General features: G+C 45.2%; 1 protein-coding gene across 10 annotated transcripts in view; it reads right to left on the reverse strand.

Annotated features, from left to right (window-relative positions):
- Positions 1-2,563: 2,563 nt before the first annotated feature.
- LOC147016346 (galactoside alpha-(1,2)-fucosyltransferase 1-like) overlaps positions 2,564-17,140 on the reverse strand; it is a 38,010-nt gene continuing 23,433 nt past the window's right edge. For 6 of the 10 annotated variants that reach the window (XM_085844948.1, XM_085844949.1, XM_085844947.1 and 3 more), the window contains 2 exons: positions 13,424-13,621; positions 2,564-3,749 (listed from right to left, as the gene is read on the reverse strand). In XM_085844948.1, the coding sequence (XP_085701074.1) occupies positions 2,818-3,749; positions 13,424-13,541 (1,050 nt within the window). In that variant the 5' untranslated portion in view covers positions 13,542-13,621 and the 3' untranslated portion in view covers positions 2,564-2,817. Of the gene's footprint in view, positions 3,750-13,248; positions 13,622-17,140 lie in introns of those variants that run through there. The other 4 variants (XM_085844952.1, XM_085844953.1, XR_015049028.1 and 1 more) reach the window with 3 other exon arrangements.

A 17,140-nucleotide genomic window follows, 5' to 3' on the forward strand; every position in this document is an offset into this window, starting at 1 on the left:
CGCCGTCTGGTGGACGACACCTCAGCACCACTCCGACACACTCTCCCGCAATCTGACCCAGGGATGTTACCCCGTGGTTTCCCTCCTATCAAAGATTGGGGGTCCCGAAGGCTTTGCCCCAATCCCATCATCCGGTGAGCTGCCCTGCGAAGGGAAGCTGCACAGGAGGTACTCCCACGGAGTGGGTTTTCAGATTTTTTTGCGTTTTTGCGTTTTGCGGAATGAAGCGTTTTACGGTGGCTGGAGTGCAAATCCTGCCACCAACCTCCTAATAAGAAGTAACCCAACTGCAGGAGGACGTCCGCAGACACAGTTGGGCACTAGATATGGATGGCCGTTGGCTCACAAGGAGCTCCTCCGCCCTTTGACAGGTTTTGTTTTTAATCCTGCTGGGTGTCCATATCCAAACACCCTCCTCACCAGAAAACCTGGTGGGGGAGACGGTTTAGTCGCCGACAACCCGACCATGGAACAGGTTAGTACAGGTTTACATGGTACCTGTAGCAGGTCACAGATCGAACCTGACCTGACAAAAGGTCAGGTTTTTTGGGGGGGGGTTGGAAATCACTTAAAACATGTAGATATGCAAAAAAAAAATTCAAATATTTTTTCAAAATGGCCGTCATAGCGGCCATATTTGATTTTGGACTAAGTCCAAAATCTCGTGGCATGATCCTTGGACCATACCTCATCCCCACCAAGTTTCGTCGAAATCCGTCAAGGAGTTTTTCCGTAATACTGTTCACAAACAAACAAACAAACAAACAGAAAGGGGTGAAAACAGTAACCTCCGATCTTCGATGGCGGAGGTTAATATGAAGTTATAAACATCAATTAGATACAGAAGAGGTAAATAAGAAAGCATTAGGAGCTTTTGATGATGAAAGATATATTTTAGAGAATGGAATCAATGGTCTCCCTTATAAGTGTTAGTGTTAAGATATTGGGTTGAGGATTTTAAACGGGCTACCGCCGTCTTTTACTGATTTATAAATGAAAGAACCAAGCAATAACCAAACCAAAGAGTGAAGATTTCATCAACCTTGGTATTTAAATGGGAAACATAATGAATGTGAGAAATATCAAATAAGTCTTATTGAAGAAATAACCAGGGTAAAAGTAGATAAAACAAATAAGAGGATAAATTTAACAACAAATAACGAAGTAAGCTAACAGCTTGGAGGATGTAAAAAAAATAAAAATAATAATCCTTGAATGGACTGAAAACTTTGATTGTTATCAATTGAACAATGAAAAAAACAATTTACTACAATCTCAAAATGATATGTGGCTCAGGAGGTGGTCAGACAAGAGCATTAAGAGAAGTTATTATAATTTCATCTCTGCTAAACAAAGATACTTAAACCAAGAACCAAGTTATTCTTTGTGAATATACTCGATGGAAATGTATGTTTTAAGAAAATCAAGTTATTCCCTAAAGTCGAACATGGACAAATATTTGTTGGTTCGCTCTTTGAGTATAATGAAAATATGAAAGGACTGTGATTATGTTGGGGGGAAGAAGTGCTTTAAATCAGTCTCAATTTTTCATTTGCTTGTATGGGAGGGGGAGGAAGTGAGTCTCCCATTTTGAGCTTTTGGGGTTTGGGTCAGATAGTTTTTCCCTTTTTCCCATTCATTTGAATGGGAATCCCAGAAGCAACATTTATCAACTCTTGGGCCTATGATGACCTTTTGACCTTTGACCTCAAAAACAATAGGCTTCTTTCTTATGACAAACTCTACCATGTGGTGAAGTTTCGTGAAAATCGGTTTCAAATAGTGACCTGTACGTGACAAACAGACAGACAGAATAACAAAATTGACAAACCAATATACTTGAAAAAATCTTAGATTTTGCAAGTAATAAACCGGAATTACACTTTTTGCTTTTGAAAGACGTCATGAAGTATGGCAAACGAGGTATGTTACTGTGAACATCCCACTTCGTTTAAGAGTGAAACATTTGTACATCGTCAATGATCCCATCGTGTCATAAACCCTCATCCTCACCCCATCCCTCCAAACTGAAGGGTCAAAGATCATCAACTGAGGGTGAGATTAAACATAATTACAGTTTGATTCCAGGACAACAAAACATTACCAGGTCGGCTTGTTTGTTGTGGACTTCTTCTTTGGTTAAATTTTAGTAATTTCTCAATAAAATTCCATTTTCTTGCACCAATTTACAGGAAGCGACCTTCCATGCACATGTAGGAAATCTTGGTCCAGAGTGAACCCTTTTCCCAATGATATTCCTATTGAAAACTTATCCCCTTTTGTAAGGCTCGCGGGTTCTAAATGGACTTTTGGCCCTTCGTGCTGGAGTAACCGGTTGCTGCTGCTTTTTCCTTTTCCCGATATGAATGACTAAGATGGCTCTTGCACGAATTGTCCACAAACAGATCAAAATTGACGAAGCGCAGAAGCTGTATGAGATGGAAACATGAGTTGACGGAAAAGTTTCCCAACGGTTAAACAAAGCTCGTGTGTGGCCCATCCAGATCCAGCAGTCCACATGACGTATCAAGTGACCATGGGAATAGTTGAATATCGTATGGACTGGAGGTTTTTCAAGTATTTATTTAAATCTTGTGTTATTTCAGTTCGGCATTGCAGCTTAAAAGTCTGACATATAATAAAATGGCAAAATCTCACTCTGAAATCCATAACATTAATCCCTTTGCTGTGAATCCAGTTTTGATTGATTCAAAATAAAATTTACAGTCCAAAACAACTCAACTATGCACAAAGGCCTCAATCAGCACACCTGAAGGCATTTAACTGATAACTAGTAATTGTTTCCTAAAGGTTGTTTCAACATAAATTGAACAACCACTTGAGCCCTTTACATGGGGGTCTAAAAGACAAAACATTCAAGTTGGCTGCAATTCCCATCCAGTTTGGTAAGTAGGCCTTGTCTTCTTTAAAAAGAAGCCTGAACCGTGACTCTGGGAGCGTGAAGTTTGACAGGTAAATGGCATCGCCGCCAGCAAGGTATGCTGCCCAAAAGCCGAAGGTACCGACGGTGAAGATGGTGTGGTTGCACATGGATAACACAGCGAGATCCCTCTGCGGCTCGGCTTGGTTGTTGTTGCCCACAAAGATCACGTCACCGCGAGCGACGTCCACGTGCTGCATGCACCAAGCCATGTCGTCGCTCGCCACCATGAATAGAGCATCCGCATAACGAGTGCGGAAAACATCCATGGCCTTGCGAAGGTAATCTGCGTCGCCAATGACCCCTTTCCAAACATCAGGCATCACTCTGACATAGTCCCCTCGACGTACGTGGACGCCGATAAAGGTGGCCGACTTCCGACCGTCCATGGCTTTTCGAAGGGTGGCTGTTGCATAATCCCGGAGGGGGGGCAGAAAGTTGAATTCGCGTCGCACAAACGAAGACATGTGGTGGTAGAAGGTCCATGAGCAAGGGTAGCCCGTGAGTTTGACGTATGGTGCACGGATGTGTTTGTACTCGTCCATCATCCAGTCATTGAGAGGAACTTCTTGCCAAGGTGTCCTGTACGATTCCATGGATGTCATGACCGCAGCACTTACCTCAAAGATGGACTTCAGATGGGCGCCCATTTTAGGCATGAGGAGTGGTCTCCCACCGTTTAGCATAGAAAGAGCGAGGAGGGTGGCATATTCACCCATTAAATTCCCCAGTCGGCCTTGTGGTTGGCATGTCCATGAACCAAGGGGCAGTTGTTTGCCAACCATCTTTGTTTTCCACATCATCCAGACTGTAGGATACAAAAACAATAAAATCAAACTGGGAAGAGAACCATGAAGATCTAATTGTACAATTACATGCCAACCTGTTATTACACCACTTGCATCGTAAGCCAACACGTCATCACATTACTGTGTGACACCATCTCTCCATCATCGCTGGAACCTCAGCCATTCCAAAAGCTTCGCTCAGACCGACGACAGGCACAAAGATCAATCCATCATTTTGACAACCATCTAACTCTTAGCATAACGCAGACATTCCACTTGGTGCAAACGGTCAAAACACACACACACACGCACGCACACCTCTTTGGGGTAGCTACAAGCACCGGTTTGATAACAAACACCGTCATGGCCTTTACCACCTTCCAAATGGACGATGGATCCCAAAGCACCAGCACATTAAAAGCATTCTCTTAATTATTTTGTCAATACACTCAGTCAGTCAGGTTTCTGCATGTGTTGATATGCTGTGAATGTAAAGACTGATTTGATCATCATGATTTGTTCACATATTGCCATTAGAGCAACTTGTCATCATGGTTTGGAGAACAGCACCCAACAACGTCATTTCCCACAGTGTAATGGAACTCGGGCAGGTCGATTCATCAGTGTGCGCATCGTCCCTCAGATGGACGTTAAGCTGGGCACCCCGTCTGCCAGCATGAGTTGTTGGACGTTAAAAAGATCCCAAGGTGTCCTTCGTGAAGAGTAGGTAGGTTATTGCCGGCATTCTGAACAAACTCCAAATTCCTGCCCTGACTTCGGCAGAGTGGTGACCCAACCAGGATTGTAACCCTGGTCAACAAACTGCTTCGGCACAAAAGACGCTCTGTAAGACTCATACTTGATCAGATCCGAGTTGGTGGAACACGGTATTAAAAACTTTTATATTCACACAACTCCTCAAATATCCATCAATTGTTCATCACAAAATTAGTGATTAAATGAACCAGACATTTTAACAATCACACGAGTCATTCCAAGGTTTGGTGAGGGTTTGAGTAACGATGAAATGGAGGGGTGGATGGGTTAGCACAACTATTATCCCAACACAATATTCACATCTACTCATCAAGAGCTTATGTGACCATGGATAGATTAGGCCTTTGAATCGCTGAACAATTTGCCCATTATAATTATAGATAAAAAAATAAAATAATCAAAATAAAACTCAAACATTAAATTGAACCATGCCGTTCTCCGACACTCAAACATTAAAATGAACCATGCAGTTCTCCGACACTCAAACATTAAATTGAACCATGCCATTCTCCGACAGGTCAGGTCAGGTATGGGAGCATGTGTCGGAGCAGCGCGTCGCTGCGTCCACTTTCCGCCGGTACTCCAGGGGCTTCCGTCTGGCCATCTCCCAGGTTGATGCCTGGCCCATCCCAATCTCCTTGAGATGCTGATCAACCTGCTGCAACCACGAGGCACGTGGTCGGCCCATTGGCCTCATCCACTCACGAGGCTCCCTCGCTGAGAGAATCTGGTGAGCAGGATCAGCATCAGGAAAACGAGCCACATGTCCATACAGCCACAGCTGACGCTCACGGACAATGCAGGTAACAAATCTCATTTGAGTCTCTCTCAGCAACCGCTTGTTGGACACAAAGTCCAACCAGCAATAGCCAAGGATTATCTGAAGAGACCTGCTACCAAAGGAATCAAGTCTCCGTCTCAGATCCCTCCGTGGTCAGAGTCCAAGTCTCGCATTCATAGAGCAAGACTGGAAGCACCAAGAACCTGAAGACTCGGACTTTCGTCCTCCCACACAGGTACCGGCAGCACCACACCCCATTATCCAGTGAATCCATGACTCCCCAGGCCCGACCCAGATGTCTATTGACCTCTGACTCACAGCCAGCAGAGACATGAATATCACTGCCAAGGAAAGTGAATCTCTCCGTGACCTCAACATCCTCACCACAAACAGGCACAGACACGATAGCAGCATCCAAGATGTCATTGAAAGCCTGGATCTTAGTTTTGACCCAGGAAACCCAAAATCCCAGTGGCTCCGACTCCTCATTCAGCACCTCGAGGGCCCCCAAAAGGATATCCAGAGTCTCCGCAAAGATGACTGCATTATCTGCGAAATCAAGGTCAGAGATCTTGACATTCCCAAACGATGCACCGCAGCTTGATCTCTCCAACATCCTCTCCAGAATCCAGTCCATACAAGTGCTGAAAAGTGTGGGAGCCAGTACACACCCCTACCGAACAGTAACAACTGGAAATAAGTCAGAGATGGTATCATCACATCGCACAGCACACTCAGTACCAAAGTATAGTTCAGACATCAGATTGATCAGTTTTGGTGGCACCCCATGAAGACCAAGAATCCTCCAGAGGGCATCCCGATCACTGAATCAAATGCTTTACAGAGATCAGCATAGACTGCGAGCAGCCTTTGCCGAAACTCACCTGCGTTCGGTGAGGCCCCGAAGGGCAAGGATACGGTCAATCATTGACCTCTTTCGTGTAAAGCCTGACTGTTCTGGACGCTGATGCTCAAGCAGATGGTGATGAACCTGATCACTAATTATCTGAGCAAAGACCTTGCCTGGCACTGACAGCTAAAAAGGCCTCAAAGAAGACCTATAAAGAACCCAAAAATAAAAGAAAAAAAGTCACCGAAAACCCTGACACTGAGAGCAGTGTCACCTATCGGTAGTTGTTGCAGTCTTGGCAATCACCCTTCTCTTTCCAGAGAGGAACAAGGCCCCTTTTCCAGTCAGTTGGAATGATCCCTGCGTTCCAGACAGAGCACAGAACTGCATGCAATGACACGAGTGCAGCATTTCCACTAGCCTTGAGAAATTCAGTATGGATGCCACAGATCCCTGGAGCTTTGCCCCATTTCAACCGGTTCACCGTGGACTGTGTTTCCACAAATGAAGGTGGACCATAGTTGATTGGAGGGTCAGCAATAGGGATAGTAACACCCCTGACATCCAACTCGACAGCTGGTGGATCAGCCTGGTACAGCCGCTCAAAGTAACCGGCCCAGCGGGCCTTCACTTCGGACTCCTCGGTCAAGAGCACACCACCCTCTGCTCTCACTGCAGTACACCGAGGGACGGGCTTGAATGAACGCAATGCATGAATTCCCCTGTAAGCAGGACGAGAATCACTTGACCACAGGTGATGCTCTACCCCCTCAGATTCCTCGCACATAGGCCTCCTTGTCCACCCTGGGTACACGTACAGTTTTACACCTCAGCTCTGCCAATCAGCCTGGCCCTGCGACTCGAGTCAGACAAAATGTCCCTTCAAACAAAATTCTTCTGCGCCCTACCAGGAGTTCCAAGACATCCACCGGCAACATCAAGGCTGGTGGTCTTCAAGGCACTCCACAACTCTTCAGGATCCCTCAAAGCACCCAGACCCCCCAAATCTCCATTCAGCCTGCTCCCAAACTCCTCAGCTACCCTCTCATCCTTGACCTTGCCAACATCCAGCCTAGGCCAGGATGGTACCATTCTCCAGGATTTAAGCTGCAACTTCAGAGTTGCTACAACAAGCCTATGGTCAGTTTTGAAGAACTGAGCACTCCGGTAGACCCCGCAGTTCTGGATCATCCTCCAGCGACCATCAACAAGGACATGGTCAATCTCCTTTGTCAAACCACCAGCGTTGGAATACCAAGTCCAGCGATGAACCTGTGGGCACTGAAACCATGAAGCAGCCACCCTAAGTCCATGACTTCTTGCAAAATCAAGGAACTTAGTGCTATTCTGGTTCACAGTTCCAGACCTATGGGGACCAACACACGTCTCATAACCATCCCTATCAGTGCCAGTCAATTCATTGAAATCCCCCAAGACTATAAGAGTATCTCGCATTTTTTAAAATGTTTTATGGAATGAAGGGTTTTTCGGTGGCCAGAGTGCAAATCCTGTCACCAACCTCCTAATCAGAAGTAACCCAACTGCAGGAAGACGTCCACAGACAGAGTTGGGCACTAGATATGGATGGCCGTTGGCTCACAAGGAGGTCCTCCGCCCTTCGACAGGTTTTGCTTTTCATTCTGCTGGGTGTCCATATCATACACCCTCCTCACCTCAAAACTTGTTGGGGGAGACGGTTTAGTCACCGACAACCCGACCATGGAACAGGTTCATTCATACAGATTTACAGGGTACATGTAGCAAGTCACTCTTTCATTCCTCTTTTTTCCCGCCTTTGGAATAAACTCCCTCACTCTATTCATTCCCATTATTCCCTCCAGGCCTTCAAAACAGCTGTTCACCACCACCTCTTATCATCCCCCATCCAAATCCTCGATCTCTTCTACCCCCGAAAATCCACCCAAGCCCACTTCCTTCAAATTCCCTGCTTTCCTTCCTGAAAGTCCCTGTAATGTCCATGTTGTATTCCCCATGTTCCCCGCCCCATCCCTCTCCCTTCCACAGATCTCCTGATGTCCCTGTTCCCCACCGTTTTGTCCTTCCCACTCCCTCCCCTCTTGTCTCATGCCCCCTCTTGCTGTGCGTTGTGTGTTAGCTCTCACACGAGCCTCGACAAGGTATACAAAAAAAAAGTCACATCTAATCTGACCTGACGTGACAAAATTCTCTGACACTCAAACATTAAATTGAACCATGCCATTCTACGAGATCTCTCCAATGAGTTATTTTGTTATCGACCATCATACAAGGCCACGCTGGCAGCCGGTCGGGCGATTCAGGGAGATGGTAACCCGAGTGCAAAACCTGTCGTCGTCGTGAAAATATCAACATTTGGCCGATTGCCTGTAAAAGGTACAGATTGCAAGGCTTCTTGCAAAAAAAACACGCACCAACAAGAACTTTGTTTCGAGCATGTTAAATGCCACTTTGGGACCCATTTCAACACCTTGCACTGAGGGGTCTTGGTGATCGTCACAACCAACTTCATCCGATCGCCAAATTAATCAGGAGGTGCTTGTCTACTGCTACAAATACTGCTACTGTGGATCGTACTTTAAGCGCTCCAATTGATCCCATCTTTTGTGGGGTCAGACAGGGGAAAGTTTTTCTCCCCCAGTCTTTCACGAACCAACTGGTCAGGCTTGACGATCAAATCATTTTTGGTAGGAATTAGTAATCTGTTCACGGTCCTGGTGATAACTTACCTACTCTTCATCAAAGACAATATGGGATATTTAACATTCATCAACTAATGAGAGCACACGAGACACCCGGCTTAAGATCTGTTTCAGGAATGTCACTTTGTGATGCAGTGCCCTTCCTTGGTTTACGAATCAGAAGCTGATTACTGACAGCTGAAAGGTAAGTGCAATTACCTGTTCAACATCCAGCGGAACGATGACTCACAAATTGGTGTTTGTGTCGTCGTCGCTATTATTATACACATACCTCTCAGTTGGAGAAAATTGTCCTTCATGATGGGATGCGTCCCTGTAAAGTCGGGAATCAAACACTACAGGTTCACAGAACTCCTCAAGGTAAGTGGGATACCATACAATGCCGCTTCGTCTTCACAGCTACCCTTCGGGCCTACACTGTTTTACAGCCAATCTGGAGAATGACAGATTTCCTGACTATTCAAGAAGTGTAACAATGATAGAATTCCCATGCAGGTGCAAATGTACCTTTTTTTTTGTAGGTTTACATCTAATGTATGAGTATATGATTTACCACCATGCCAGCTGGTTTGGGGCCAACTTTGCAACTAAGCAACCGTGGATTGCAGCAAAGGCCTTCTGGGAATCTGTGGGTCGACACACAATCATTAACTTCCCAACCCATATTTCTACTACTGGCATGTCCTCCCTCCTGGACCGAGTAATGATTAACCTTCCATCCAGTGTCTCCTGTTCCTCCTCTGCCCCTCCTTGTCCGACCATCTGCCATCGTAAGGGAACAACCTCAATGACGCAGGTTATGTGCACGAAAACCACCATCACGGCACACAGTTCGCCATTTGATGGGCATGGCCAGTTTGTTCTTGAAGAGCACACATTTTTGAAATGTACCGAGCACACTTACCAGGACCAAAATGACAAAAAGGGCGAGGGAATTCCGGCGAAATTAAAAATGCAAGAAGAAGTATAAATAATTTGGAATTTTCACCAAAAAAAAAATGAGTACAGGATTTATGAGCTGTGTACTGTATGTACAGTGTGCACAGTGTGCCTGAAATTAAGATATTTTTAACAACAAAAATTAAACGAAGAGCTACAATAACTCTAAATTTCTTTTTTTCTGAAAACTTGTGGATTTTTACCTCCGAATGTGGGTGGACACAGGTTGCATTTTCATCCCTATCAGTCTGTCTCTGTCTGTCTGTCTGTGCACAATATCTCAAAACGTTATGGACGGATTCAGACGAAACATGGTGGATGAGTTGGTTAAGTGACAAGAACAAGTCGATTCAATTTCGGTTCAGGTCCGGATGCAGATCCACAACGTCAACTGTTCAACCTGGCATAGGTATGTGCTCTACCGAGTGCCATTCTCGGTATTCATGCAAATTGCAAACCAGATCATGCAAATCATTAATCATTGCTACAATCAGCATTTATTTAACAACCTTTCCATTTATTGAACAAACATCCTCAAACTCATCCTCCTCTCCCCAATTTCATCACAACACCTTTCATTCATCTCTTAGTCTTCAAAAAGATCACGGTCATTATTGTTTTCAGACCAACCTTCATCTTCAGCATTATCATGAGAAAGATTTGGGACTGCGGCCATGTAGTTTGTTGTCGGGATGCTTTCCGAAACCAATCTTCCACAACCTTTCCACTGCAGTTGTTTTTGTTGAGCATAGACACTACTGTATCCAGATGTATACGAGCAGTTCCTCATCTCGCACACCAACACCATCAAATTTTACAATGACACCACTACCGCAATCAGGAAACACCGAAACAGCAGGTGGTTCACAAGAACTTCCTTGTACCTGTTATGGTGCTTTTGTTTATTTATTTTGCTCAACGCATCACTTTCACGGTTAATGCTATTATGTGACGGGTAGGGGGGGTAGAGGGGGGAGGGAAAGAGTGTTGTGGCAAGGAATTACAGAAGGCATGACAAGAGTGGCCATAACCCCAGGAATTTTGGCGAGGGAGAGGGGAGATTGAGGATGGGGACAATTCCAGCAGATGTGACATCCAGTTTAATGTCCATCTGAGAGACGGCAAACACATTGATGAATCACCCTGCCTGTGAGTATCTCTTAAACTATTAAACTAAGAGACACCGGGATGACAGCTTATTGCTGGGTCGGGATTCGAACCCAAGCGAGACAGCTTAGAGTGAGCGTGCGTACCTCTCGGCTTTCCTGCTGTGATGTGGCAATTCATTACTTCATTGCAACTGAAAACATTATTTATTCATTGTGATCATATAATTTAGTTTGCCTTCCTACCTCTGGTATCGAACCGCGGTATTGCTCTTGAAGCTTGAATAACGCACGCCAAGAGGCTTCACGAAACAGTTGAAGAAACTTTTAAAAACGAAACGTTTAATTTTTATTTGCATTTGTCTTTGCCGAAGTGACGGGTTGTATAATGGAAGATCGTACAAAAAGGGGAAACGTCGTGGAAAATATAATTTCACATTTTCAGCATGCCAGCGACCGCCTGTTTCAGCGCAGAACAACATGTGCCCAACGAATGCGAGTGACCCCTGAACTCTGCTCAAGTCGATCGACGTACAGTATTCAGTGACAGTGAAAATATTGTAGAGCACTCGTTTAAAGACTCCAACAAAACGGTTGATAAGAAATGGCTCACTTGGCACGTGATTTGTAATCACCGAACCGTCATATTAAACATACACCTCCCGGGGACGCCACAAATGTCAAATATGTCCCAATTGGACAAATGAACACTTTTCTCGGAGTCAGAACTGCTGCCAAGTTCAATTCTGGAGCTGAAATTTTGTGATTCTTCTTAGTTTAAGAGATACTCATGGTGAACTTATGTGTGGAAATTAAATAAAGCCACGTACACTGGCATCTCCAGGTGTTTATAAGCATTGCAATGTACCCAGCGACTCATAGTTATGATGAACAGGCATTCGATAATATGATTGAGGAAAGTGGAGAAAAAAAACTTCATCGTTAAGAAATCGTTGAGGCCCGTTCCAAATCAAGGTAAGGTTGAGCAGGCCAAAAAACATGGCGGCTTCAGACCCCAGTAAAGTTACCCAGGAAATGCCTTGAGACCCCATAGGGAGTGGTGGCCGAGGATCTCCTGATGAAGGATAAAATTAAATAAGGCCGTTAATTATCTTCATAAGGGGTGTTTTAATTAACCCAAACACCCAATTTTCACTCTTGCACTTCCTTGGAGTTCCCTCAGTATGCATGCAAAGTTTCAGGCTGTGAGGTTTCATGGTTTTGGAGTTATGGAGGAGACACACACAGGCCCATTTGTTAGTATAGACGAGCAAATATAACCCGTCACTTCGCTGATGGGAATATGGGAATATTGAAGGAGGGGAGGGAGAGAGGAGGAGGGGAGTTAAGAGGTGCGAGAAAGGGGGGAGAGCGACACCTCACGAAACGTCGTTATACACTATGGGAGGGGTGGGGGTGGGAGCGAAAACGAGGGGAGAATTGGCGAAGGGGAAGGTGTTTGGGATGAGGCAAATGTGAGGGGACGAGGAGTTCGAGGGACGATAGAGGGGAGGGAGAGAGGGGCGGGAGAGGAGGGGATGGGAGAGAGGGGATGGGAGAGAGGGGAAGGAGAGAGAGGGGAAGGAGAGAGAGGGGAAGGAGAGAGAGGGGAAGGAGAGAGAGGGGAAGGAGAGAGAGGGGAAGGAAAGAGAGGGGAAGGAGAGAGAGGGGAAGGAGAGAGAGGGGGCGTCACAATTCAGGAGAGGGGGAGAGAGGAGGTGGCGAGAGAGGGAGACGGGAGAGGGAGTGTGAGAGGGGGTGAGAGTGGGGGCGAGAGAGGAGGGGAAGACTAGGGGTGAGAGAGGGGACAGGAGAGGGGGGGTGAGAGTGGGCGCGAGAGAGGAGTGGGAGAGAGGAGGGGCGAGACTAGGGGGGAGAGGGGGCGTCACAATTCTTCTTCTTTGTTTGATATGATGTCACAATTGACGCTGGGGATCTGAGTATGTTTCCCAAGTTATGGCCATTTATGATACGGTTGGTCCGATCTAATTGAAACAATGCCCCAATCCAGTTGTCGTTTATGAGAGCGAAGGAACGAAGCTGCACCTACGGGCCCGCACTAGTATATATAAACATAACAGGAGATCATGGTTTTTGGGATTATTTGTGGCTTCAACAAATAATGCTAAGCCCAACTCTAGAGATTTAAAATCAGTTGGGAAAGAGCACACTGAGCTTTAAACGAAGTTTCCTTCATGGTCAGCATCATCAGCAAGATCATCCTTCATGATCAGAATAAACAACGGGATCAATTCCCCGAGAATTGCTGGCACCCACCAGACCAGCCCCCCCCCCTCTCCAAGTGCAACCACCAGTTATCGAGCAGTTTAGCAGTGCGTAAAAATCAAAACAAACACAAACACTGGATAATTATACACAGTGGTGTATTGATTGTATATACAGTCAGCCAATGTTCTGCACATTAACACCGACTGTTCAGATGTGCCCACATACCCCTCGATGGACAGTCATAACATTGCACAGACATTTGTTGTACCACTGGGTGGTGGGTCGATCGCCCTCACATATACAGTACTCTCACCGAATAAAAAGGTGAACGCTGTGAGGAGTAAACAGACGAGTGTTCGACAGCGGCGAAAAGCGAACACCTTCATCATGTTTAGGAGTAAAGTCGTTTTATGGACCGTGCGTTGCAACATCCCTCCGTCCTGCTGGTGAGAAGTCTCAAGTTCTGATTGGCTGGCTGGGGGAGTAATCCAAATTCAGCTTGACAGGTGTGCTGGTGGGTACAAAGAAAAAGTGACAGGATTAGGTTCTCAACTCTCTCGGTATAGGAAATCCAGTATCCTATGACCCCAAACCTTGATCTTCTGCAATTGTGGCTTTTTTGAGACATTTGAGCATGGCCACACCAAACTCCTTTTTTTTCTTCATACGAGTATATACAGATTACAGACTCGAGGCTCATGGAAGAGCGAGAAAACTGAACAGATCAGGAAGCAACAAAACAAAAGGAACAGTGGAGAGGGGGGAGGGATACCAACAGCAGGATTGAGGGACAAAATAGCAGGAAATTTGGACAAATGAGGGATGTGGAGTAGGGCAGGATGCATGGGGTAGACAAGATGGACACAGAAGGGAACTTTCAGGAAGTAAAAACTGGAAATTCACAAAGAAGAGGGAATGGAGTGGGGGGGAGTGGGGGGGGCTTGAATAATTCCAATAATCCAATAATCCAATAAGTTGGAATAAGATTCCAATAATCTTGAAGGCCTTGGTTTCCACAATGTCAAACTGAGCAAGATGTGAAACACGGGCACCAGCCTGGAGGGGAGAGCAGTACTCCATCAACCTGCAGATTAAAACCTTGTAGGTGGACAGGAGTTCTGAGTGCTGAGGAATGACTTTATACGACGGATGATGCTCATTCGGCAAATGGATTTGGAGGCCAACTTTGAAACGTGGTTTGCCCAATAATGATGATGGCTGATAGTGAGACCGAGGAGTTTGAATGATTGAACTTCCTCAAGAGGATTGTTCACAAAATAGATTGGAGGGTTTGCTAGCTCGTCCTTTCAGAGAGATAGAGAGTGTGAGAAATTTGTCAGGATTCAAACACATACTGTATTCCAAGTGTTTGACCAGCTTGTGAATCTATCGAGGTCTGAAGAGAGGGAAGAAGCTGCAGCCAGCCAGTCTGAAGGATGAGGGACGTCATGACAGAAGATGGAGCCATCAGCAAAGAGATAAAGGTGGTTTTCCAGAGAGTCGGAGATTGTTGATGAAGATGAGGAATATGACTCGACCCAGAACACTCCCTTGGGGCACATCAGCCTTGACAGGGAGAGGAGAGGAGAAGAAAGGATTCGGTTGAGTGCCACACGTTGGCTACAACAGTAGAGGAAGGCAGCAAGCTCGGTGTGGAGTTGGCCTTGGATGCCATAGGCAGACAGATTGGAGAGCAAGGCAGGATGCCAGACTATATGAAAAGCACGAGATATGTCCAGAGAGATGGTGTTGATCTCACGTGTGACATTGAGGGCCTCCATCCATTGTTGGGTGAGTAGAAGTAGCATGTCCAATGTGGAGTGACCAGGTCTGAAACTAAATTGGTGATCTTAGATGAGGTTGTTGGAGGAAAGATTCCATGACTTTGTTGATGATTGGAAGCAAGTTGATAGGTCTGTATCAGTTATTGCTCCTTTTTTATTTTATGTATTGCGGTGATGCTGGTAGATTTCCAAGCGCATGGAAGATGACCTAGCACAAATAACAGGATGAAAAGGTCAGAGAGAGGATGTGCAAGAGCAGCAGAGCAGGTTTTTAGGACAAGTGAACTGATGACTCTGCAATTGGACCAGATGGCGAGTGTTGAAAGAACCTTCTCTATCTTCTCCGGTGCAAAAGACAGAGTCCAGGAGCAGTTGGGCACGACAGGGAAGGATGGGCCCAGAGAGAGAGGGGGGTTAGGGATACAAGATTTGGAAGCAAACACAGAATTGAGGCAATCAGCTTTCTCATGAGCGGAGTTGGCTGTGGTGCCATTTTAAGAGAGGAAAGGCATGGAAGGGGAGCACACAGCAGAGACAGACTTATCAAGGTACCACCAGGTTTTAGAGGAGGGAGTCAAGTTTTAAAGTTCAATCTTGAGGTTGGACAGATGTTGTTTCCTGGTTCTCCTGACAGTGAACACTTGTTGCAGGCTTTGTGGAATGCACCGAGATTGCCTTCGGTCAGATTTGCCTTCCAGGTAGAGAAGGCAAGTTGTTGCAGAGCAACTGCCTCACCACAATATTCAGTATTATTCTTCTTTTCAATTCAATATTCTCTAAGCTCACCCCCTTGGGTTTTGCAAAGAAAACATTCTTGTGTTTTAGCTTCTTGGACCTTTCATGGGATCTTACTTCTACTGCCCTCATCACTAGCACATGCAGGGATTGATCTTTTTTCAGCTCTGTGTAACTTTGTGTTGTTAAATAGAAGCCTGCAACTCTCATGATATCGTGCCTTGTTTTGTCTCAAGGTTTCCTCAATCCCACCACCTTCGTCAAGTCATGCAGCTTGATTGGTAGTGCATTGAGTGAGTGAAATAGAGGAATATTCCTTGCCAAGTTCATATACCCATCATCTCCTCTTTTGGCAGGATTGGCCTGGGGGGACTTTAGATCTTCTTTCTTAACCTCCTGCAGGGGTTTCCTTAGAAGCCGGTTACCGGGGACCCGCAGCCGTCTACTCAGAGAAAAAATGTCAAAGGTCACCGCCTACTTCAGCAACGATTTTTCGTTTTTTCTTTTCAGTACCTGAAGCTGATGACCATGGATTTTCAGAGTATGGTGCAGATTACATTGACCTACTTGGTGGTCAGTTATTTGAGAAAACTGGTCAGCAGAAAGTTGTTGCTGAGTGGCAGAATTTTAAGTTTGAATTAAATTCATGGAAAAAACATGTGCCTGCTGAAGTACTTTCGTTAAAATCTAACCTCACACCAACAGAATGGGTACTTAAACAAATCTTATCCAAGAAGCAGGAGTACAATCACTTTTACCCCAAACTGGTAGAGCTTGCAGAAATTTGTATGTCTCTGCCAGTTTCCAATGCATGGCCAGAACGGGGAGCCAGGGCCCTTAAGCATATTGAGTCAAGAATGAGGTCAGCAATGAAAAATGACATGCTAGATGCCTTGTTCACAATCTCAATCAATGGTCCTCCAGTTGACTCAAATGATGCCAAATTCCTTATCCGACATAGTGTACTTGACTGGCGTAGTCAAAAACCTCGACGGAAGCTCCAAAATCAACGACTTGTTAGCGTACCATCAACTTCGTTTGCATGTCCCCAAATTCTCTTGACTGATGACTTGCCTGTCGAATCAGAATTGTCCCCTCTGACTGAAAATGAAGCAGTGCGACAATTTAATGTAGAAGACATTTCATCTGACAGTGACAGTGACCCCAATTGTGTTGCTTAACTTGCTAAATGACTATAGGTTAAACACTGTTAAACAGAACTGTAAACATCAGCTTCAAGAATTTACACAGAACATATACAATTTGTTCTTTGTTAGGGAACGTTTCTTCCTCCCAAATACATTTTAAGTTTACTACCTTTCAATCATTGATTATTCAATTACAAATAATGTCATTTGTTCATTCCTGCTAGAACAATATCATAAAGATGTTGGATATGTTTGCAACTGAAAATAGACTGTGAATTCATGGCTACTTTGATCCTGAAATTTGGACAACATTGTTTTGAAAGTTGAGGATGTTGAATGTTTGCAGCACAAAAATATCTAATA

Source organism: Eptatretus burgeri, chromosome 11 (genome assembly GCF_056783735.1).
Source record: "Eptatretus burgeri isolate ZD-2024b chromosome 11, Ebu_testis_v1, whole genome shotgun sequence".
Lineage (NCBI taxonomy): Eukaryota > Metazoa > Chordata > Myxini > Myxiniformes > Myxinidae > Eptatretus > Eptatretus burgeri.